The sequence below is a fragment of the Anopheles funestus genome, chromosome 2RL, assembly GCF_943734845.2.
Source record: "Anopheles funestus chromosome 2RL, idAnoFuneDA-416_04, whole genome shotgun sequence".
Lineage (NCBI taxonomy): Eukaryota > Metazoa > Arthropoda > Insecta > Diptera > Culicidae > Anopheles > Anopheles funestus.
Window position 1 is genome coordinate 18,292,922 of NC_064598.1, and position 23,954 is coordinate 18,316,875.

At 42.9% G+C, this 23,954-nt stretch overlaps 4 protein-coding genes across 15 annotated transcripts in view; 2 read left to right on the forward strand and 2 right to left on the reverse strand.

Moving 5' to 3' along the window:
- Nucleotides 1–50: 50 nt before the first annotated feature.
- LOC125762475 (putative ammonium transporter 2) lies at nucleotides 51–3,861 on the forward strand. The gene is made up of 4 exons (XM_049424597.1): nucleotides 51–849; nucleotides 2,319–2,714; nucleotides 2,784–3,016; nucleotides 3,088–3,861. The coding sequence occupies exons 1-4, from the start codon at nucleotides 386–388 to the stop codon at nucleotides 3,777–3,779; spliced, it is 1,785 nt and encodes a 594-aa protein (XP_049280554.1). The 5' UTR covers nucleotides 51–385; the 3' UTR covers nucleotides 3,780–3,861.
- Nucleotides 3,862–4,340: 479 nt separating this feature from the next.
- Nucleotides 4,341–5,326, forward strand: LOC125762487 (TP53-regulated inhibitor of apoptosis 1-like). Its single transcript, XM_049424636.1, has 2 exons — nucleotides 4,341–4,720; nucleotides 4,791–5,326. The coding sequence occupies exons 1-2, from the start codon at nucleotides 4,574–4,576 to the stop codon at nucleotides 4,887–4,889; spliced, it is 246 nt and encodes an 81-aa protein (XP_049280593.1). The 5' UTR covers nucleotides 4,341–4,573; the 3' UTR covers nucleotides 4,890–5,326.
- An 80-nt stretch (nucleotides 5,327–5,406) lies between these two features.
- LOC125762483 (complement component 1 Q subcomponent-binding protein, mitochondrial) lies at nucleotides 5,407–6,864 on the reverse strand. The gene is made up of 5 exons (XM_049424632.1): nucleotides 6,487–6,864; nucleotides 6,234–6,384; nucleotides 5,978–6,168; nucleotides 5,821–5,909; nucleotides 5,407–5,742 (listed from the first exon to the last, which is right to left on the reverse strand). Exons 1-5 carry the CDS (start codon nucleotides 6,713–6,715, stop codon nucleotides 5,590–5,592), a joined length of 813 nt encoding a protein of 270 aa, XP_049280589.1. The 5' UTR covers nucleotides 6,716–6,864; the 3' UTR covers nucleotides 5,407–5,589.
- Nucleotides 6,865–7,044: 180 nt separating this feature from the next.
- Nucleotides 7,045–23,954, reverse strand: part of LOC125762468 (mucin-5AC) — a 64,326-nt gene continuing 47,416 nt past the window's right edge. For 11 of the 12 annotated variants that reach the window (XM_049424578.1, XM_049424579.1, XM_049424577.1 and 8 more), the window contains exons 5-10: nucleotides 12,340–13,624; nucleotides 12,035–12,254; nucleotides 11,697–11,953; nucleotides 11,455–11,616; nucleotides 11,023–11,377; nucleotides 7,045–10,945 (exon numbers count right to left, since the gene is read on the reverse strand). In XM_049424578.1, coding sequence (XP_049280535.1) covers nucleotides 10,754–10,945; nucleotides 11,023–11,377; nucleotides 11,455–11,616; nucleotides 11,697–11,953; nucleotides 12,035–12,254; nucleotides 12,340–13,624 — 2,471 coding nt within the window. In that variant the 3' untranslated portion in view covers nucleotides 7,045–10,753. The remainder of the gene's footprint in view (nucleotides 10,946–11,022; nucleotides 11,378–11,454; nucleotides 11,617–11,696; nucleotides 11,954–12,034; nucleotides 12,255–12,339; nucleotides 13,625–23,954) is intronic. The other variant, XM_049424589.1, reaches the window with a different exon arrangement.

Sequence of the window (23,954 nt, forward strand, 5' to 3'; positions counted from 1 at the left end):
GACAGAATTAACTGCCCCGTGGGCTAATGGCTTAATGACATCTAATTTTTTAATGAATTCTGTACCGAAAAAAAGACCTACGACCACACGTTAAACCTGCGGAAATGGAAGGCGATCCAGAGAAGGTATATACCAGAGATTGAGGCGGGCGTTCCAGCGTTAGGAAGGAAATTGTTTTCGAATTTTGCGACATGCTGACACTACCTGTTTCACAGCCGAACCGTCGATGAATCAGTTGTCAGCGGACGCTGATCGGATTTACATGCCGAAAGGCCGGGAAAAGTACACACTTGCCGGGGTTTGCTCACTGTTGTTCGGTTTGATTCGGTGCTGGTGCAGTGTGGTGTAATGCGCTAAAAACCGCTCTTTACCATCCATACCTACGATGGCTAACGTCACAACGATGGAAACGTCGGCGACGGGTGCCACCACCCCGAGCCCGGGTGCATTTCAATCGTTGGCACGCAACAACAGCTATGTCATACCGGGTCTGTACGATTTGAACGTGGAGGACACGAACTGGGTCCTAACATCCTCATTCATCATCTTCACCATGCAGACCGGGTTCGGGATGCTCGAGTCCGGTTGCGTCTCGGTGAAGAACGAGGTGAACATCATGATGAAGAACATCATCGACATTGTGCTGGGCGGGTTCACGTACTGGTTGTTCGGGTACGCGATGGCATTTGGTCGTGGCGAGCTGAACAATCCGTTCGTTGCGCTCGGTGACTTTCTCATCGATCCCGGTGTTAGTGATCCACTGTTTGGACCGATCTTTGCCGCGTTCCTGTTTCAACTGTCCTTCTCAACGACAGCCACCACGATCGTTAGTGGAGCAATGGCGGAAAGGTACTTGTTCTTTTAACCGATTCCAACAGTATCGCGATTTGGTCTAACAAAGTGAAGTTTGAGGACCGAATCCTCGGGTGGCAATAGCAGAGTAAAGTAGTAGTTGCGTGTGGGGGAAAGAAGCCTTGGTGAGATGCAATAATTTTGAAGATATTCATCAGGTCTTCGATATCAGAAAAGGATCAAGCGCCGACATCGTTTGCGAGACATCATTTGTGGGTCAGGTTTAACTTACACTCCATCTATTATTGATAGTAACACTCACGTCATGCAATGTAATGTCTCTTGAAGTTAATTCTTGCGAGTCCTTCCAGATATACATAATGGATAATGTCTACTAGTTAGTTTGAACCGTCTTGAAGTTGACCTTCAGCTACAGAACTTAGTTCTATGCACAATGGATAAGTAACCCGTTTTAGTCACAACAACAGTCAGTCACCGGTTATTCACGGTCAAATGGGGGTTAACCGAACCGGTGGCTATCCCGTTCCATTTCTCGAGGAAACTAATCACGGGTACCGGTATTAAATCATGCAACCTTCCAACGAACGTTAAAACTCACACGGACACATGGTGAAAGTATCAATTTTAAATGACAACATCGTCATACGAATGTGTTTAAAAACAAGCCCGGTTTGGTTGGAATGGTCCCATTTCACGCCAATTAAAGCGTAGACTTTAAATACGTCTATTAGTTTACACAGATCAGGTTGTGCAAACGACTGCAAAAGTGGTGACACACAGTCGGCGAAGTAGGAGAAATTGTAGTAGATTAAGTATTCAAATTGTGGACAATACAAAAAATCAGCAATGAAGGAAACTCGACTTGATTTATCTACTGGAATTAGACGAATCAAAGCCTTTTATTTAGCTCATATTTGGCTGAATTTCTTGTTGGACATTTTTTTCTCTCGACAAAGCGAATGCTTGTTAACTTTGGACAGAGTTCAAGTTTTGATATAGGAGGCATTTAGGAGATTTCGAGCCCAGTTATTTCTAGCTTAAACCCCGGTTAATATGGTAGTACATCTACATGTATCTACTGGTAAACAAGTGTTATGAGTTATTCAAACTATTTAACATATTCGTCTCATTTTCGGCCCACTATACGGCCTCCAAAGAATCACTACTTCGTCGAAGAATGTTAAACGATCATGGTGGTAATAGTACTAACTGCTAACTCGTAGCATCATCTATGTATAGTACAATCCAATATTTTGAGGAAGACATACGTAATGTTATAATATCTAATCCTTTTAATGACTAAAATCAAAATTGTGGAAGATCAAAATGAGTACTTAAACGTGTAGCGTACACACACAGATCAGTAACTCCATAATACAGAAAGTTCATCATAAAGTGTTCAAGTTCTCTCAGACTTTCTTGATAAGAATAACATACCCCCAAATATTGCATTGCGTTATAAGACTTTTAAATTAAAAGAAAACTTCCACTAACCTCGTTTGCAGATGTAACTTCAAAGCGTACTGCATATTCTCCTTCTTCAACACGATCGTCTACTGCATACCGGCCGGTTGGGTTTGGGGTGAACACGGTTTCCTCAAGAATCTGGGTGTCGTCGATATAGCCGGTAGTGGACCGGTACATCTGATTGGCGGAGCATCAGCATTTGCATCGGCCGCAATACTTGGACCCCGGTTGGGTCGATATGCGAAGGGAACCGATCCGCTGCCACTCGGCAATCCGGTTAACGCATGTATGGGCCTGTTTGTACTTTGGTGGGGCTGGTTAGCGTTCAACTCGGGCAGCACGTACGGAGTTAGTGGGGCCAAATGGGCGTATGCGGCACGTGCCGCCGTGATGACAATGATGGGTTCATTTGGTGGTGGAAGCTTTAGTATCGTGTAAGTACAACTCGTCTGACGTTGATCTGCATTTCGAGCAGCATTTCATTATTTGAATGCCCTCTTCAGCTATTCGATGATCAACAACGACGGACGGATGGATGTGGTGGATCTTATCAACGGTATTCTGGCCTCGCTCGTGTCCGTAACGGCTGGATGCTATCTTTATCACGCTTGGGAAGCGATCCTGATCGGTGCGATCGGTTCCGCATTGTGTTGCTTCGGAATGCCACTGTTCGATCGTATGGGTGTGGATGATCCTGTTGGAGCTAGTTCCGTACATGGAATTGCCGGCATTTGGGGTAAGTTAAAGCTGATTTAACCGTCGTACGAAGTGTAGCTTTAGCAAATGACACATTATTTCTAATCATAGGTGTACTAGCGGTCGGGTTCTTCGCGGATAATCCACTACGCATGGATACCACCAGTGGACGATCGGGACTATTCAAGGGTGGCGGTTGGTATATGTTAGGTGTCCAGTCACTTTCCGCACTCTGTCTCGCCTGTTGGGGCGTCTGTTCAACGTTCGTGCTGCTGTGGCTGATCAACAAGGTCGTTCCCATTCGGATGGATCCGAACGAGGAACTGCTCGGAGCTGATCTAATGGAGCATCGGATACGTCACACACAGATTGGCATCTCGCGAGCACTCTCGGCACTTGCCCCTATTCAACTCGATCTGGATGATGTTATCGATGCACCCCCTATCGGACGCAATCCTGGACATGAGCGATGTGTGGACGAAATTCAAGCCGCCAGTCAGAAGCTACAACAGTGGAGGGATGCGATGGATAAGTTTGCCAATCGGGCGGAAACGGGAACAGTCCGGTCAAAGGCAAGCGGTTCGCGTAATCGTACCAAAAGCTTTCTGGGAAGGGTACACGGTAACGGCAAGGATAATGCGGGATATGATCGGGATGGAGGTTCGGTTTCCGTGAAGATGAGTGGAACGGGAGGAGCAGAAGGCAAAGAGGCGCACCAACTGTCCGTGATCGGAAGTGATCGAAGTTACCAGGTAGGAAGTACGGATCGGAACACTGATCGCAATTTTGCTTGGATCGATTAAACACAGCGCGGATCCCATAAAACATTCCATCCCATCGATTGCGTTGTACACTTTTGTTGTTCAATAAATTGTATTATAGACATTTTTGTTGTACATTATGTTTAAAATTTGTTTCATAACACATTGAGAAACATACACGGACGAACAGGTCTAATAGTACTACTTAAACACTTTACCGAATTAACACTATCTTAACATCACTAACAAACTATGTTTTATTCACGGTTTTTTTGCCTTCATCCAACTTTTACGCAGAAAATTTAAACATTTCACAGCACTGCAGGGAGCAAATGGCTCAATAACATTGGTATTCACTATGCGTGATGTGTGTGTGGTGTTACCGTAATCCAAAATTACAGTCCATTGCTGATTTTCCGTCTTTAATCTTTAAATACATGAGGTCCATAACAAACTGATCATTCGTTTAGTGAAAATATTATTGTCCTAGTTGAAAACGACACTTTAAAACAGTTTTCCTTCGGAAAAGCACGTGTTTTTACACAAAGTAATTCGACAACACATTTTAGTACGTGCGTACCACATTGAACACTGAACAAATGGGCATCCGAAACGGAACTGGATCTATTTTGAACCTTTGAAGTTCAGCTAATAAACATCGCACCTGCGTTGACAGCTAGCGAAACAACAACACAACACCTCGTTACCAGAGCAGTGCAATCGGAAAGGCGGGTACTTGTACAGCAAGAAAAACTTAGATTAGGCAAACAGAGTGTATTTTCTTCTGGAACCAAAAACCGAAATCTAAAAATTGTCGTTTACGGCAAAGCAATACGATGAACAGTATCGGTGAAAACTGTACGCAACTGAAAAAGGATTACGATAACTGCTTCAACAATTGGTTTTCGGATCGATTTCTGAAAGGCGATACAGACGATTCACTGTGTGCTCCACTGTTCAAAGTTTATCAGCAGTGCGTGAAGGTTTGTTTCCGCCTATCATTACGCTGATAAAAGATGGATAATAGCGCGACACACTTGTAACTATTTGCAGGAAGCCATGAAGCAGCACCATATCGAATTTAAAGAAATCGAAAACGATTACCTTGGCACAAAGGATGAAGAAAAGAAACCACCTCCGAAGGAAAGTTGAAGCCATACGTACCTTCTTTACCTGATGGACGGCGTCTATCGTGAGCCTGTGGTTGTCGGCGAGTGACACATTCGTTAGCATCGACCAGACTGCTAGTCAAATAAGCAAGCAAAAGTTCAATATTAGTTAATATGATCGTTTTATCCCGAAAAAAGGTGCGCGATTTAGTGTAGATCCTCCCACGGGTGGTGGTAATTAAACCTGGTGACTGTGGGCGCAAATAGTGATTGATGGTGTAGCGTTTCCTTGACAACCGTTCATCATTCCTTGGATTGTATTAGCTTAAAAGGGATATGAAATCAATCTGCACTGTTTGTGTCCTATTGCGAAACCCGCTCCCTCACGAGTGTTGTACGCATGTTACGTATAAAATAGGTTGTTTTTGTTAATAATAAAAATAAAACAATTTTGTATCGTTTGATACACGTAAAAACCAATTATTTTGATATTTAACTATTTTATTGTACGATGAGATGCGCTATGTAACTATGACACTGAGTTGGGTTGCTCTTCTCTCTTTCTGTATTTCCTTAACAGACGAAAACAAATGCAGCAATGGATTCTTGTCCCTCTTCACAATATCCCTCTTCTGCAGGAATATTGTAGGCGATATAGGTTTCGTGAATGTGTAAAACTCATCAATATGACAAACGTGATGAGTGATGCGTTGAATTCCCTCCCATTTGGGAAGCGGACACAATTACTTCTTCTCCACGGTGAACTTCGAGATGGCTTCGAGCAATTCCACGTACTTGGCATGTTCGTATGCACTTGCAAAGTCCGACATTTTCTCGGCGAACTCGTTGCTAACGCCCTTTTCCTCGAGGAAATTCATCAATAGATCGTAAAGGTACTGCAGCGGAAAGAAAGATTAAGTGTTATTAAGCGACACTTCCATGAGAGATATATCTGGTATAAATTTGATACTCACCCCATCAAGAACATCACCAGCAACTGCGTACACCTTGTCGTTCCATTCACCCTGGAAGATGGTTACTTCATCGATGCCAAACACATCATCTGGAAAGGAAAATTTAAAATCGCAAATTTAGCAGCTACGCACAAAACCACAACCATCAGCTACTTACTGTATTCTCCTTCCTGTGCCTCACCGGGCAGATAGGAACACGTGAACGACAGTGTCGTTCCTCCACGCACGATATCAACCTCAAACTGGGGACGGCTTTTCATGGCAGAAAATTCCGGTTTGTTTTCCGTTGCTTCTGCTTCCTCACCTTCCATATCCACCGTGTGGTTAATGTTGAATGAAATCGTGACCCTAAAAATGAAAACATTACCATTAACATGTCTATACTGGCCATTCCTTCATCGACGATTATTTACTTTTCGCGTTCGGACGATTTCGTCAGCTCCACCTCGGCTTTGTTGCACGTGATGGCGAATCCATTCAGGGATGTCGGAATGGTTGCGCTTGGACTGGCCTTTTTCTCTGCCACGATTTCCTCGGCCAGAAACTCCACCAGTTCTCGCTCGCCTGCAACACGACAATGTAGTGGATTGATTACATAAGCCAACGGAGATAGGTTTCCATCATTTTCAATGGTTAAACCTTCACAAATTCATTTGATATTCTTACCTTTGGTGTGTATTTTTCGGCTTGCGATAGAGAAGATAGCGCTCTGCTGGTTAATACTTACACTCGGCTTCGCCGATAGTGGCTTGATAGCACATGTTGCAATACCACTGTATGATTGTGCAACGATACCGGCGTTCCACTGGGACGATGCACCGATATTTGTGGTAGGTTTTCCTGTGGAAAATCCTTTACCTGCGGCCCAACGCAGTAAACAAACGTTGCGGATCATGTTTAGTGTGCGATATTTTGCGTTATCGGATCGTTTCGCGTGATGTTCGTTGCAAATTTGCCGGCAATTTGCTCGTTGTTGCACACTCACGCCGTTTTTGTTTACCACGAGGTAGCTGTCAAATGCATGCTTCTCGAAGTGGGCGAGTTGATGGAACATTTACAGCAGGTTAGGTCAACCGACAGTGGGATGTGATCACCATTTTGACAATTGACTCACCCGGCGAAATGGGCGATCGTTTGAAAAAGCAGTTACTTTTAGTATTTCTGATCTGATGAAGCAAAAAAAAAAAACTAAAATTGTTTGAAGAACAAATTAAACAACTGAAATAGTAAGGATTTTTGCTGTTTTATTATATTTACTTGAATAATTTCCAATGTACTGGTTGGTTTTATGTTTTTGCCTTTTTTCACATATTCTTGCTCCGTTTCGCAACCACCTTTGAATAGAACTTTTAATTGTATTTCACTTTCTTGTCCGTCCATTGCTAGTACTATAGTTTCATTTGTTTTCCATACGTTCTTCTTTACGCTTTCTTCACTATTACCTTCGATTGATACGGTTGTTTGTAACAGCATTTGTTCGTGCAGCATTACACCAACAACTATTGATTGTGTCGCTTTCCTAGTTCCCCTCCCGCACCGGCCGATACATACTTCCTATCATAAACACACGCACACCAAACATACAAACACACATACACACCTGCTTCGCGGAACATACTTTGCTGTGTCCTTTTAAATCTCACAATCGTATCCCATTTATCCACTGGTCGATGGGCATATTTCAGCCGCCTTCCATACTGTTTCGGCTCATTCCTACTTCACGTAGCAAAGGTAATTATGGTTTCAAAGCTTCCCGTTCGTTCTAATACGTATGAAAGTGGAGCATTTTAACGCAATGATAGAGAGGAGCTTCATGTATGCCTTGGCCTCGGCTCGTTTGTTTCGTTTTGTTTGTGCGTAGCTAAATTTTAAACGCATTTCAGAAATTGTGTTCCTTGGTTTGACTTAAAATTATAATAGCGCGTTCTTTCATTTCTTGTCTTGTTCATGTACTGTTTTCGTTTGCTGAATGCATATTTTTAGCGAAATCTGAATCTATGCTTGTTTTTTTTTCAATTACGAGATGCTATACATAATGCATGTTTAATGAGGAAATTTGAACTATCGGTTGTATGAGTTTGTATTCGATTCTATATGTTGTTTGAAAGGATTCAACCCCTTTACTGTTGCACAATATACTGGTTTTCTAATTTGATGATTCCCATTTGATATTGGCTTGCGGTTACTTGCCCAGCTAAACTGCTTTTGTTTAAATGACTGTTCCTTGATAGACTACGTATGTTCACCAGCTGCTAGTTCGGCTATTATATTCGTTATTCTAGTCAATGGATAAAATGCTATCCTGAAATCAAGCCCTTTATAGCAATTATGGTAGTTTCCTTTCACTCGCACTATAGTATGTGTAATGATATTTTGGCGTTTTTTCTCTCTTTTCCTTTTACTTCATGTGCAGGTAATTTTCCTCCCAACTAGGTTGACTATATTGATCATACTGAGCTTCGTTTTAAATTTTGGAGCTTGAATGTTTTTGCATGTTTGTGGTATGATTTGAACAGGAAGTTGCCACTACTAACACAGGGACAGACTAGTCAAAATGCGGACCGGCAGGCTTTCTGAAAGTGATCATTCATTCGCTTAAAGCTTCATCATGTTGTGTTTTGCGCTACGATGTTTCGAATCGTCGTTTTTCTTTTTCTTCTATGGAATGGTAACAAGGCTGATAGGATGATAAACTGATTCTGGGTTTTTCTTTTCTAATCTTTGCGGACATTCTTCAACCTAATCGCAGCACAGTTCGACACACAATCGTTAGCTTTTCAGCATTTTTTTTTCGCTTTCGCATCACTTGACTGCATCGTTTCTCGCGTTTCTACTGTGGCTTATTTGCATTTACAATCCATTTCGTCACAATTAACACCATGCATAACTTGCTGCAAACATCTTAAGGGAACTATGTACAATACATTTCATTAAAAAATCGACCCAAAACGCACATCGGAAGCGTCAATTGTATAGAAGTGTAAAAAAAATGAGGAGGATGTGGATGTATGATTGTGGTGTCACTAATTGCTAGCCCCTTTTGTTTATAAATAAAATGCAGCACATAACAAACAGCGCCAGAAGGTCACGGATGGCTTCTGCCGGGAGATGCGTTTGAAAAATATCGTGAGCCACATTTGAGAGTGCCGTCGCACGTAACTCATTTTGTGCGTACCGCGTAACCTCCCGTACCCCAACTAAACGTTGTGTTTTACTTCTGTTCTACTGGTAGCTGGTTCTTACATTCTAGCCGCAGGCCGGTTTTAAAACATTAGTTAACCAAACGATTTTAAACGAAACGTCAATCTACAAATTAAAATAAAGAAAAACAATGCTTTTCCCCATCCTATTTTACAGTGCAACTGCTAAGCGGCCAATTAAAGTACTCAAGATTCTTTTAAAAATTGCTTTACACGTAACCGTTACGTAAGTAAACAAACAAAACTCTACACTTTATCCTTAATTTAAAAAAAAATAAACCATTGACTCACACAAGCACATAATTCTCTGCCTTCGGCTTGTACCAACACTCAGTCATACAATGGAATCAATTTGCAACACTGTAATAATAATAGTAGCTGTCGTAATAATAGTAGTAGTTATAATAGTAAGTATAATAATACAAAAAAAAACAAAACGATCCATAATTTAATTACCCACTGTTTTTTTTTAATCCTTTTTACATGTGCCGACTGTTTTTTGTTTTTCTTCTCTTTTTTCTACCCCACCCTAGGTTAGAGAGAATTCGATTTTGCTCTATTGATTCTTGGTTTCTGATTTAAATACTATCAGTATTACGTTAGGAATTCATAAAGTGTAAAGCGTTACATTTGTTTATCGATATACTTGTCCCTTTTCCTACATTTAACCCCATTTCTATGCTTTTAATTGCTTTACACATCGTTTACTTCGTAGCGGATACGTTTGTTTACAGTAAAATTAAAAGTGGTTCCAATCTTGACCGTAAGATCGTACTTTGCGCGTTTGATTTCCCTGCTTATGCGTGACCAGGAGTTTGACCACCTACTTTATGGAACTTTGATTGCCACTTCATCCGAAAGGGTTATTGTGTGAGGATGCGCGTTCAGTTCAGAAGGAATGCGCAGACATCAATGAAAGGAATCAATGGCTTGGTGACGGTGCGCCGTTTGTGCAGCATTAGCGCTTGCTATCAATATACAGTTAGGGATGAAAATAAATTACAAATATGAATATCATATTGATAATTATTGTTGCGGTCCGTTCTGCAAACCTGCGTTCACTTTGCTTCGTACTGCTTGGCTTGACCCACAGCTATCCCTTACACGATGCGTATTGATACTTCCAATAGTACTATCGTTTCATTCTTTAAAAGAACAGTTTTCTTGTTCCGGGTCAGGAGTTCTGAAGGGTAGTAAACATTAACATCACAAATAATAAATATCCATGCGACCACTTGCAACTGGTTTGCATCAAACGTCTACCAATAGAAGACACATCTCGGATTACACCAACACAACCCAGAATCGGTTAGATACGATAGGAAAAAAATCATTGCTCACACTTTCATCCCCCTTCATTAGCGGATGTCACTCGCTAGCTAGAACATACAACCAACACATAAGAAGAGTAGTAGCATATTCACTCGAGCGAGAAAAAAATGCAAACAATAACGATAAAACGACTGAAATTTCGCTTCCAGCAGAGCCCCCGGATAAACAAACGTGAAACCAAAGGATGACGACGTTCGCGTGGAAGCCTGAAGAAATCTCCTGTTATGTTGCTTGCGTCTCGTTTTTACAATATCCTTTTCTTAGCCTTTACTTGATGCCCTTCCCTCGGTTATACCGTTGGCCTTTACGCCTGCTGCTCTCGTTAGCGCGTTATACTTGTGTTCCAATGTTGGATGAAACCCTTTTTGGCGGGCTGCCACCCATTATGCGGCGGATACACTTTACGTGACGTACGTGTTTGCCGTTTCACGCTTACAGTTGTACAGGCGGCGTTTCAGTTCAGCAAACGTTGGACGCTTTTCGGGCACCAGATCCCACGCCTGTCGCATCATTTCGTAGATTTCCGGTGGGCAACCCTCTGGTGCTTCCATCTTGTAACCGCTACCGACATGCTTCACCACATCGGCTAAAGGCTGCGAAAGGTTTGAGAAATCACAATTGATCAGATAATTCCGACATACGACTTGAGTTGAGCGAAACGGGTACTTACAATTCGTGGGTACGGTACGCGTCCGAAAGAATATATTTCCCACAGTAAAATACCAAAGCTCCACATGTCCGTTTTATTGGAGAATTTCTGCAATGAAAAATAAGTTAGAAAACGTAATAAAAAAAATAGTACGTAAGAGGCAGCATTTCCGGTACTTACACCTTCCTTCAACGCTTCCGGTGCGGTCCACTTGATAGGAAGCTTACTACTGTCACCGGTGTAGCGTTCGTCCCGTGCCAAACCAAAGTCGGACACCTTTGCGACACAGTCCTCGGAAATGAGCACGTTGCGTGCCGCAAGATCTCGATGGATCACTTTTTTGGTCTCTAAATATTCCATACCGCAGCAGGTGTCACTGTGTTCATGGAAAAAAGGCGTCACGATATGCGTTATTAATCTTCACTTACTTCCCTTAACAGTAAAGTAACTCACTAGGCAAAATTGATCTGATCTTTCCGGCTAATGTGTTGTCGACCACGCGACCGCAGATAATCGACGAGCGATCCCTTGCTCATGTACTCCGTCACTAGGTAGATGTACTTGTCGTGAAACACCAGTCCAATAAACTTGACGAGATTTTCATGTTCCAATGTACTAGAAGAAAAAACAGCACAAATTCACAATTAAAACAAAAGTTCTTGAGCAAAACAAAAATAGAAAAGGAAAAAACCTACGTCATTACGCCCGCTTCGGCAAGGAATTTATTGGACGCCCGGCCAGCATCTTTCAGCACCTTCACCGCGACCTTTTCACCCTTCAGAATACCAAGCATTACGTCGCCGAATTCACCCTTGCCGATGTTTTCCTTTAGCTGCAGATCCTCCATCTTAATTTCCCACCCATTATCCTGGAAGTCCTTCACACAGAACTCCTCCTTCGGTAGTGCTTTCATCAGTTTGGTACACAAACCATCCGAATCGAGCGTATAGTGCTGGGGAAGGAAAAGAGAAAAACGAACTCCTGTTATAGATTGGTCTGCCGAAGCCGGATAGGTTTTGTTTGGACACCTTACCTCCACCAGCTGTCCGAGATGGTCGAAGTATTCGTCATCGTCAATGGTGAGCTTGTTGTCCACGTACTTTATGCGATAGTGTTCAACCTTCTCGTTAAAGCATACACAGAGCGTGTAATCTCCCGGGAAGTTGGTCGATTCGCGTACCAAAAACAATCCATCTTCCCGTGGTTTCAGCAACGATTCTGCCTCTTCACGCTTTATTCGCCCATGGAACCAGCTTGAAATAGGAGAAAACGGAAAAAGAACGAGATTAACAAACAGAGTCCCGAATGTGGGAGGACGGTTCGTTTTTCTTTGCTTACGGCATGGCGTTTAGTTTTGCATTCACTTCCGCTCTTCGTTGGGCAGCTGCCGCCGCCGAGGTTGTTGGTGACGATAGCCCGACCGGAACGCAGTTCCAGCCGGGTGCGGGACCACCAACACCATTGCTACCGTCGTGACCGACCGGTGGTACCACCACCGACGGTATGCCGATTGGACCGTGCAACGAGTTGGACATATGATGCACCTGCTGTGTACCTCCTGGCGGAATTACTGACTGCTGTTGCTGTTGCTGCTGGATGGAAAGCGTTGAGCCGGTAAGACCACCGACCGGCTGCAGAATGTGTCCCTGTAACTGTGCGCTGTTCATTGAGGTGGACATCAGGTTGGCAGCGACACTGCCCGCCACTGTTGTCACCGGTGGTCCGGTCGCACCGGTGGCGGATGGTCCCGTTGGATGGTGATTGTTGGTCAACACACCACCACCAACCGCCGACGTCACCGGGTTGTGCTGTTGCACCGACGATGGTTGCATCGGCATCGATTGCTGCTGCGGTGGTGGATGATGCTGGTTCGGTGATTTTGGTATGTGATGTACCGCCGGATGGGGCGGTATCGGTGGCTGATGTGATTGTTGCTGTGCTGACTGTGGCGCAACCAGCTGCTGCTGCACCGGATGGTGGATGGAACTGAGACTCGGATTAACAGTGTGTGGAGGTAATTGCGGTGGCGGCACGATTGCTGGCTGCTGACTATGTTGCTGTTGCTGCTGCTGCTGTTGGTGATGCTGCTGCTGCTGTTGCGGTGCTGGAGGTGGGCTAATGAACTGCGGTGGTTGCATATGATTGCCGGGACCACCGCCTCCGACACCGCTGCCACCGCCCGGTTGCGGTGCGGGCCGCTTGTGCTGGCGGGCCGGTGCCGTCGGCGGTGGCGGCATCTGATGTGGCAAAAACCATGGACAATCGTTAGCGGTGGCGGAAGCGGCGGCAGAATTTGCGGCGGCAACAACCGTCGACGAGAAGCCTCGATGGTGACCAACCACAGCCGTCTGTCCCGTGCCCGGATGCTGCAGATTGATTGCCGCCGTGTGGCTGTTCATTCCGTTCAGCGCCACGCTGCTTCCGGTGGAGTTGCGGCGCGAGACTAGCGTACTATCTTCGGCACCTTCCTGCTGCTGTTCACACGTAGACACCGAATGCTGTAGTTCGAATGATCGCTGCTGGTGCTGAAACCGTTTCGGATGGTACTGGTGCTGATCGCTGCCGACGGCGGATGATGGTTTGGCGCTTCGTTCAAACCGTGGAACGGCTCTCACATCGACATCTGAAACGTGAAACGAAAAACGCACAAAATCAGTATCCTCTCGATATGCGCACCAAACGGTGTCTGGTGGGTGTATGCTAAAATTGACGTCGTGTCGAACCATGGTTCGGAACGTGTGTTCCGTGTACTACCCGCCCTCAAACCAGTCATGTTTCGCGTGAGCAGAGCGCTCTGATGACGAATCGTTTACAACAAAACTCGCCACTTAAGTGGGCAATCATCCATTCATCGATTGACTGGAAGGATGGTCATGGCGATAGGTCGAAGGAGGAAGAGGTATGCCATTGAGCGAGAACGAGTTGTGAACACGCGCCACATACACACGGAATAGGTTTAAGGAAGAGGTAGCCTTTCGAACCGACTCCAAGCAGCATTAGTAACCCGTTGGGACAGGTGCCGTTCAGAAATTTACGTTCGTAGATTTCTAGTGAGTACTCGTCAGTTTTGTAGTTTGGTGTTTGCTTGTTGACACTTCCCATGGTGAACTCCGGTAGGGAACCGTATGACACCACTGTGCGATTGGTTTTATTTGCATTCTGGTAACCAGATTCCGGGGTTTCCGGGTGGGCGGGAGGATACAAACAGATGAGTAAGAGTAGAAGAACATGGTGTCATTTGTGTTATTAGCGGGAGCTAATACATGAGTTCTATCGCCTTAGGTAGCACATATTAGTTACGTATCTTATTCACCATGATACGTCGTAATGGAGATCATCATTCCACATTTATCCTTACATTTGAAGATACGTCTTCAGGAAAATTTATTACATTCTTTTGAAAGTCTATTTCTCCATTAAACACACCATTCAAACCAATCATCGGTAACAGATGATACATTCTTAGAGCACATCAAATCGAGTAGATTGTTCTTAAATGCATAGTTCCAATTTTCGTCCATTGATCGGCCATCGTTCTCCACTGACATAGGTCCACCAGTCTTCCTAACGAGATTGATAGCAAACAATGTGCTTCACAATGTTGCTTCCTTTAGTGAAAGGTTACCATTTGCTTTTGTTGCATAAAACGGTTGAAGTATAGCATGGATAGCTCTCTATATCCTTGTGCTAGTGAGCTTGGACATTCAATAAAACGATCCGATGAATGACATGGTGTTATTACTCTGTGTTCTGAAGGTTTCCACCCCTCGATACATGGTGCACTTTTTTATTGTCTGTGTGTAAAGTTTGGGTACATTGACAAACGGTTAGGAAGGTTCAATCGACTGCGAGTGATACATAGTCCTTTTTTCATGAAGAACAGCTTTCCATATATAGAACAAAATGGAAAAAAGAACTAAATACATCCACGATCGTATAAGGAAATGTATGTTTTTTGTGTGTGGAAAAGTTTGTTCATACAAACAAGCAAGAAAATCGGATAATTGATTTCCTCAGCTTTTGTGTAGAATGATAAGTTCTTGTTCAAGAATTTGGCATAATATTTAACTTTAATAAAAACAACATTTTTTTACTTCTTAAGAACGGCCTGGCCGTATCAAGACTGATTTTATCACGTAGCAGGACAGTCAGTCTATGACACGGGGAGACGGTCCCGATGGGATTTGATCCCCAGTCCTGCCGTTTGGGCCGGCGCCGTTTATCACATACAGCACCGGGGCACCTCAAAAAATATTATTACAAAAACAATTATTTATAATTTTTTTATTGGGCGTGTCGTTTCTATTTGCTAGATTTGGTTAGAAGCAAAAATAAAATACAAACTAATATAAGCTCAAACACCGTCTAAGACATGATTCATCAAATGTTAAATAATGGTACACAGATAAAAAAAATATTAAAATTTATACAAAAAGTAATCAAAACATTAATTAGTAGTAAACAAAGCTATAATGGGTCGCTTATCAGTAGCACATGCTTAAACAGTAACGTTGTATGACAAATTGTTAACATAACAATGAATTATCGTTTGTCGTACAACAATGTGCTGTGATGAAATATTGCCAAACAAGAGCTGTATTTTTCACTCATGTGTCATTTTCTTTTTTTTTTTTTGCACCAAAAAGGTTACGTCCTGAGGAATGTAATTAATGATGTTCTAACACGAACAACACATTTCATTATCGTGTGGCGGGTAAGCTTTGAACTGACACTAACAGACAGGTATCTCGTCTAAAACATCATCCCGTTTTCCCAGCTTTAGATGATGAACTTTTGTTTGTGTGTGTGTGTGGAAAAACAAAACAGGAAAACTACCCCTAAAATTAATGTGCCGACAACTTGTGCATTTGTTCACACATCAACAGTACAACGAAACCGCCAAAAAGAAATTGTTGCATATGAACCGGAACAAGGCTAACATCATCATAACCTTTTTGTGTTTTGTTTGTTTTCTTATTTTGTTAACCATCTAAAGCTCTCATTACATTTTAAATGGCGTTACTTTATCACCCGTTCCTACTGCTTAAAACATTGCCTTCCCCTATACCCGGTTCGGCACACAACTTCAACCCCATTTGTTCAGTTCTCCTTCGTCCGTTTCGTAAAGAGCGGGGTGTGTATTTTCACGCCTTTCATGATTCCTCCCTCTTGCGAGCTGTGGCACAATTACAAATCAACGCAAATTTCGGCAAAGTGGCCACGGTGGAGGCCACCGCACCGCTCCCCCCGCACAATGCATTTGGTTTAACTTTAACGGCCACTAGGTGTCGCTTCCGTAAGTAGTTTTAAAAGCAAAGGCCCAATCGCAGCGGCAAAAGAACAACCGCTCACACCACCAAATCGGAAAAAAGCAATAGAGCAACAACAGCAGAAGCGAAACAAAACCAAAACAAAAAACATGGCTATAGTTGTGGGAGTGTTACGATTAAATAATCGTGGATTACAACACTTTGGCCAAAACAGTGTTTCGTTGCGTTGGTTTGTTGTATATAAATGGCGATACGATACGCCACTTTCATGCTGTATCAGGTGCGTTACGTGCTCGAATGGTAAGTGGAAATGGTCGTTATAAACGAAACAAGCGAAACAAAAAAAAAACTGCGTAACTGCGTGCAACAACAGCAAAAATACACATAAGCGGAAAACAAAGATGTAGGTTAAACAGTAAAACTAAATCGCAATCGGATTTAAAGCGCGCTCAAAAAGGCGATGAAATAAAATGCGAACGAACAAAACAAAAAAACTGAAAAAGGAAAAACGGAAGATGGCAAACGAGTAGAAAAGTGGTTATTAAAGGTGCAACGAAGGGAAGAAAGAAAGGAAAAAAACAGTCTTTAACCTTCAGCAAAGCTAGTAAGCAATCGGGTAAAACGTGGTAATTCCTTTGCAGTAAACTCATGGAGCCTAAGAGGTCGGAGCGTAAGGTGTAGGATTTTTCCTTTTTTACCAATCGAGTACAGTCTCAAGTCCACCTTCCCGAGTAATCGACTAGTAGCATTGCGCTCGTCTTTCTCCACATCGAACTGAACGTGCCCCTGTGTGTTGGGTCGCGTCAGTGGATTTGACTCACGCGACCCACCATAAACCTCTTCGGTAGTGAGCAAAAAATTCAAACAAACAATCCGACCCGGCACAACCTGTTACTACTTTTTTTTTGTGACCCACAAATCAACCTCCGTGGTTCACTTTCTTGGTGCCCGGCGGTTTTGCGGTTTTTTACTCTTCGTATGTAGCCAAAATGTTTATTTGTACATTTTCATAATCAATTGATGATTACGGTCTATGAGGGGGCGAATAAATGGTACGAAACAGTCAACTGTAATTGAAAGATTAGCAACACGCAAAGACTCTCGTGTCTCGGGGCTGGCTGAGAATGGGAACACAGAAGGTCGGCGCCATTCCCGGGGATTGTGTGTTTAATGGTGTGTCCCGGATCTCTTAAAGTACGTGACATTTCAATTGGAAGGTTTAGCCTAGTGACAATCTGTAACGTTTTCGGGTTACTTGCATATCCAACATAACACAACCATCGGCATCTAATTCTAGTTTCCCCTTTACGAAATGTGGAGTTTTATTCGTCACCTGTTTTCATTTTTATCGTGGTATTGTCTTTTACAACTCTACCTGGTACACTACCAGAGCTGGAGCTGTAATTTACCATATTCATGATTTCACCCCGGTTAGGCCGGATGGGAAAGTTTTGTAAAGCCAGAAAGAAGCACCATTGCTGCATCGCTGACGTACAGAACGTGCAGAGTGTCATGCATATCAATTGCGAACACAACACACAACACGGCAGAAGTACGGAACGATGGCACAAACGCTGACACAACTTACTTGCAGTGGAAGATTTTATGCCCGAAATGACCTTTTTAAAAATGATTTTGTGAATGCGATACACTTTAACTCAACACGAAATGCTTCTTTTTAATGTTGGAATTTGCTTTGCAAATTTTGAGTATTTTTATGAAATTTTCGTGTAAATTTATTGGCGTTTTTTTGGAAAAAACCTAAAATGGAAGGATATTAGAGACTTCCATATAATGACGAGCTCTCTGAGTTATATTAAACGAATAAGACGAATGTGTTCGGCGAATTAGACTCCCCAAACTCCAGTGGACTGGTCATATCATTCGAATGACACCGGACGACCAGGCCCGTAAAGTCCTTTAAGGTCGTCTACACGTCCACAAACTCAGATGGAGGGATATCATTGATGCGTTTCGCCAGAAAGATCGGTGATAATGGATAAACAGACAACGACACTCGACCTTGAGTGGTTTGGAAGTATCAGGCCAATCTGGTGATGTTTTCTTATTTGTACTACATTATCTGACATATAGTGTCTTATTACTATTAACAACTACTGGTGTCTTATTTGTTGCATTTATGAACATTGTTTTGCAATATCAACTGCAAACCCTCGATTGTTGGAACTTTTGTCAATGACATCAATACAGTTAATGATATTTTCTTTTTTTCCTTGCCCAATTTTTACAGTAACCCAAAAGAAACACATGTTATTTGGTATATTTCCCAACTAACAGAGAGAAACGAAAAATCCCCAAGATAATTCTAGTATTCTCTCTAATCGCTTTACAGCAGCTACAATTCAACTCTCTTCAAACCTTTCTTTAACACACACTCACCGGCATGTAGTGGAGGTAGAGAATTAAGTTTATTTAAGGGTTTACTTTTGGGACGACCCACTAATTGGTTGCGACTGCTGAGCTGCAAAAGCGAACAACGCCACGGTTAATGGCAGGTTTGACATAGTAATCACACATTTGCACGCTACTGGGGTGAAAAGTGGCCTCTTGCGGGGCCTGAATATCGAAAATAATTGGGTAGTGCTAAGCGTGTAGTAGTTGATGGCGAAACTTTGCTGTAATTGTTTTCTCCTATATGTTTTATGTTCGAACGGGGGTAACAGACAAAAAATTTCTCAGTTAGCTTATCTTAGAAGTAGAATGATCAAATAGTTTTTCGCATGGCAGATTGTTTTTTTGTTTTGTTTTTAACCTTTGACAAATGGAGTTCTATTTCATCGATTCGTTAGACACTTTTGGATAGCGTTGTTTATGGGGCCAGGAACTGCAAAGCTATCTCGCACCAATTTAAATCCAATCAATGTTACTTTCAATTCCGTACAGTGTGAAAATTGAACCAGCTCGTGCAATGATTCTCTCTCGTTACAAATAATTTACAACGCAAGCTGAATTATTGCACGCTGCTACCATCGTGATTACCCTACCCAGAGTCATCTCACCGTTCGCTGCGGCACGAAATGAAGATGGTACCAGGTTCCCAGGGTGCGCATAACATAATAGGGAAATGATCATTTCGTTTTATGTACCTTTTATCATTCTCTACGGCCAGGTTTTGCCCTACCAACCTTCCACCTGGAACTGTGTTCGGGGTTTTTTGTTTTTGCTCCCAGTGCGAGATGTCTCTGTTAGGAATCGCACCATGTTGCTCCGATCGTACACAGATCTCGGCTACTCTCACAGCAATGCTCACGATTCTGTGATTAACCCAAAGCGGGGGATCGGTTGGTATAGAAAGATCTTCATTTCGCTAAACTGCATAATGCGCTTTCAAGCTGTTCCCATTGCGCGGGTCGGAAGAAATAAAACCGAAGCCCACCTCACGCAACTCGCAGTTGTTCTGGTGGGCATATAATTAAAGCGCCTCAATCACGCCGTTCTTGGGACGCTCGCTGCTAAGCTTTGGAATACGGCGAATTACTGGCGAACTTCGCAACATTGTAGCCAACTTTGACCCACACAAGATCTGTTGGACGGTCGATCGTTTATATTGGGAATTTGCAAGCCTACCACTTCACCGACCGCATCATCATCAGGTGATGATGATCAGCCGGCCAACATCTCAGACGTGCTCCGGTTTTCTCTTCTTCAACTCTCGCATTACTTAAAGAGGCACGCTGGAAAGTGCTTCAAGTACAGGCAGAAAACACATCTCCAGTGCTAATGCAGTCGTTTTCTTTCGCATCCAAAAAACCCTTCCGACAACGTCGATTGGGGGAGATGTTCAAATATTTCGCTTTCCGTCGAGTGTACGTGATTCAATTATCGCTGCACGATTGCTGCGAAAAAGCGGGGCACAACAGGAATTTCTGTGGAGTGGAGTTTTCTGGATGCGATCCGCAAGAAGAACCTTACAGGCGCATTCACGGAGGTCACCGATACGCACAACTTACATTTCCAAACTGGGAGAGGGAATAAGTGGATGACTCACACAAAGGGAAAAGCTATAGACCACTAGTATTGAGATGCACGTGAGGACTTACTTGGTTAAGAGTGTTGCCAGCCTGAGAACTACAAGTTTGCAGCAAGATGGGTTAACCGACATTCCGACGAGTGCGATACTTGTGTGGTTCCAAAAACGGATTACAGCACGAAGGGTGGGAAATTAAATTCACACGCTTTTTCTCTTTGGAGGTAGCGCCACCAGTTGAGACAAGAACAAGGCGGATCGTGCAATGGCTAGGTAAGTAATTGCAATGTTCGAATCGGACCGGTTACCGGTTGCGGCATCCGTGCGAGCATTAATTGCGGCAGGTCACTCTTCTAGCACCAACTGAGAGCAAGTGATGGAAATTTAGTAATTAAGTGTTTGATACAATCTTGAACAAAAAAACCTTATAAAGTGATTTAAAATGCGAACCGAGGTGATGATAAAGAGAACCCTTAAAATTAATCGCGTTTAAAAAGGAAAGAATTCTCTTCATGTGATGATTCGTACTTCCACGCATCCGAAACCGATCTTTGGATCGTTTTTTTTGTACGAGATGCCTTCTATAATTGTTTTTTAATTGCAAAATCTTGCTACGCATTCGCGATCAAGCGCGATCATTTCATGGGAGATGCACACACGATCATAAAAAGAAAACGTTTGATAGTGCCGCCTTGCTCTGTACCGTGGACGGGTGTTTTTTAATATAAATCGGCAATCTACCAAAGCAAAAAGAATAGTTGGCAAATAGCTGGAGAGACCATCCTGCTAACGATCGCACCTGGTACATATACCAACCAACCATAACAACATCGGCAGTGTATCTTTCGTACTCTTCGCATAGTGCCTTAGTGTAGCAATTTAATCTTGTGCCTAAATTGGACCTTTCGATTCTGACGTTCCAACCCATAAACGTGCTATTTCTGGTCGCATAAAATGACCTACAAACCTGTTCTCCAACTTCGACCCGTTCGCCTTCAGATGGGAAGACCAAAAACACCGCCGTGCATCTATATTGGGTAAACTCAGGCAATCTGAAACGCTCCTAAACAAACTCATGACGTGAAACAGGATGTCTTTTCGCGATGGTTTAATAAAACAATTCCCGAATCACCGTGACCCTTAATACAGGCAAAGATAGGGAAACCCATCATCCGGTGTTGGGTGATGAATTTATCGACCCGACAAATATTGAACAAATAATGAGCGGATTTGGAGCAGATTGGATTAGTTTTTGTTCCACTTTTAGAAGTAGAAAAACAACAACCCCATGGAACGGTGTAAAGCAAAATGGACCATTTTATTGGAACCGGACATTCGCTCGTTGTGGACAACAGTCTGCTTTTAGGTGTAGTTTGCGAATAAGCGTAAGCGAAACCCATTTCTTGACTACGTCGGCTGTTCCTGTTCTTGTATTAAAGTTAAATAATCAAATAACTCCGGAAGCCTACCGGCGTCACCTCCTCCTTCGCAAGGCTGATGGATTACAAACACTCGTCTCATTGTCGGCGGTGCAATAAGGAAAAGAACCGCCACAACTGTTCGCCTTCGCGATATCAAAAGGCACACAGGTTGTGGGTAGCACCGAATTTAGATTGGCTTTATGATGGAACTTCATGATGGATTGGGAAACGTTTCCTGTCTCACGGTACAATCTTTATTTATGCCGCCGTTATATGACGCGGATGTTGTATTGTCATACAATATTCTCAACGCGTTCTGCTTTTAAACCATAAATTCTTAATTAATGAAAATAGAATAGCAACTCAACTAGATTTAATAGAAGATTACGAGTTTAAATTCACATTTTCGAGCCATTATTCTGCCCAAACTTCTCAAACAGAAAAGAAGATTTTGAATTTCTGCAATTTGCTCCAATCTTTCAAGATACACCATTAACATACCACGAATATAAACACCTCAGTCTCACAATTGAACGATTCTGGGGCCATCATATGCGAACGGAAAAACGGGGCTAAACGGTTTGGTGCTCAGACCAAAAAAAAACTTCGACTTTGACTAGAATTGCTGCACATTACCGCGATTCGACGCGCAATTAACTTGCACTTATGTAATCGACACCAACACGACCGTTAATCACTTTGCTGGTTAGATTGGGACAGCAAGAGATGCAAAGCCGGAGTCATATTTTGTCCTAGCCATGTCGACGAATTATTATTTTAGCTTGCAACGCGCACCAAAGCGCGACAAAGCTTGCTCAGGTGCGTATCCAACCTGGCCGTGTCAATGTGGTCGAGAATCTGAACCAAAACAGTGTCTGTGAGCGTGACTAACTATGCTTGGCTATGGCCTCACTGGTTCAATCACCGCTCAACTAACCTACTATAAGCGATCAGACAATCTTCATCGTAGTCGTGCGACACTAACCAAAGAACCTAAACGACTCCATGACACCGTGTGGTTGAACCGGCGATTTGTGCACTCAGTTCCGAAGGCACCTTTCTCGAAATCCAGTAACCTTCGCTGGTCCTTTGCTTGACGTAACCAGTCCGGCAAGACGAGATCACAACAACCTCAGCAGTGTTGCGGTCCCACAGACACGACCCAGTCATGATTGACGGAATTTGGAATGCACGCGCACTCACTTTGTCAACCTGTCAAGGTTCATAGCAGCAACCTGCCCATGTCTGGTGGGGACGACACACTTCGGTAGTTGTAGTGGTAAAAGCCAATCAAAGCGACTAACGAATATGCTCTTAGCTGAGTAATATTTCACACGAAAGGTTAGCATGATCGTTTTGGGGAAGCAACACATCAGGAAGGTTGAAAAGTGGGAAACGATCGTGAATTATCTTTGCCCCGCCAGCTTGATATGTCAAACAGGTATTCCATTGTCCAGAATACGCATCGAACAGCACACATTTACCCGATTGCATCACAGGTGTGCTGCGATGGCAGGTCAGTTACTAATGGAGAACACAGGTGCTTTTGTACCCAATCAATGGCACTATTCCAGGTGTTCACTGTACCGAGCGTTTGCCGCATTCCGATTTCGAAAACTGGAGTAATCCAGCTGACCATGTTAAAGGAATTTCAGCCAGTTTATTTTAGGACACACTTTCAATTGCCCTTTTGTTGCATGACCATAGATGGTACCCCACTCTCCGCATGTGAGTCAAAGGTTTATTTTTACCTTTTAACATAATAATTCTATCTGCTAGGTGAGAAAGAAACGTAAGCTAGACACGCCTTTTCTAGTGGTTGTTTTACATAATGCAAATATTTATCTTTGAAGACATCAGACTTCAAATAAACAAATAAAAAAAGCCCACAAAAAAACGAAAACAAGGAAAGGTATACGTTCGATATGACTCATGATGATTTCATGCTGACACACATCAAATCAGAAACATCTTTTATTCAGAAGCGTTCTTGTTGGGCATTCAAAAAAAAGATGATCGTCAATTTATTTCTTTCACAAGGCGAGGGCAAAAATTTGGCCACTGGATAACATGAGTTGTTTTCAAATTCAATTTAATATTTTTTCTTTAACATTGGATGGAGTTAAAATCTGATGTTGTACGAAGAATAATTCCCATGGCAAAATAAAGTTGAGCTATTTCGAAATATTTGAGCTTTTCCAGGAAAAAATCCCTTCAGAAATTCAATAAAATGAATGAAGAAAAAGGAAACGAAAATATAACAAAATACGAACA

Coding starts and splice junctions, on each gene's coding strand:
- LOC125762483 (XM_049424632.1), bottom strand. CDS start 6,715: ATGATCCGCAACGTTTGTTTACTGCGTTGGGCCGCAGGTAAAGGATTT. Junction 6,169..6,233: donor AAATCGTCCGAACGCGAAAA/GTAAATAATCGT, acceptor TTTCATTTTTAG/GGTCACGATTTCATTCAACA. Junction 5,910..5,977: donor GGCACAGGAAGGAGAATACA/GTAAGTAGCTGA, acceptor TTTCCTTTCCAG/ATGATGTGTTTGGCATCGAT.
- LOC125762475 (XM_049424597.1), top strand. CDS start 386: ATGGCTAACGTCACAACGATGGAAACGTCGGCGACGGGTGCCACCACC. Junction 850..2,318: donor AGTGGAGCAATGGCGGAAAG/GTACTTGTTCTT, acceptor CCTCGTTTGCAG/ATGTAACTTCAAAGCGTACT. Junction 2,715..2,783: donor GGTGGAAGCTTTAGTATCGT/GTAAGTACAACT, acceptor TGCCCTCTTCAG/CTATTCGATGATCAACAACG.
- LOC125762487 (XM_049424636.1), top strand. CDS start 4,574: ATGAACAGTATCGGTGAAAACTGTACGCAACTGAAAAAGGATTACGAT. Junction 4,721..4,790: donor TTTATCAGCAGTGCGTGAAG/GTTTGTTTCCGC, acceptor AACTATTTGCAG/GAAGCCATGAAGCAGCACCA.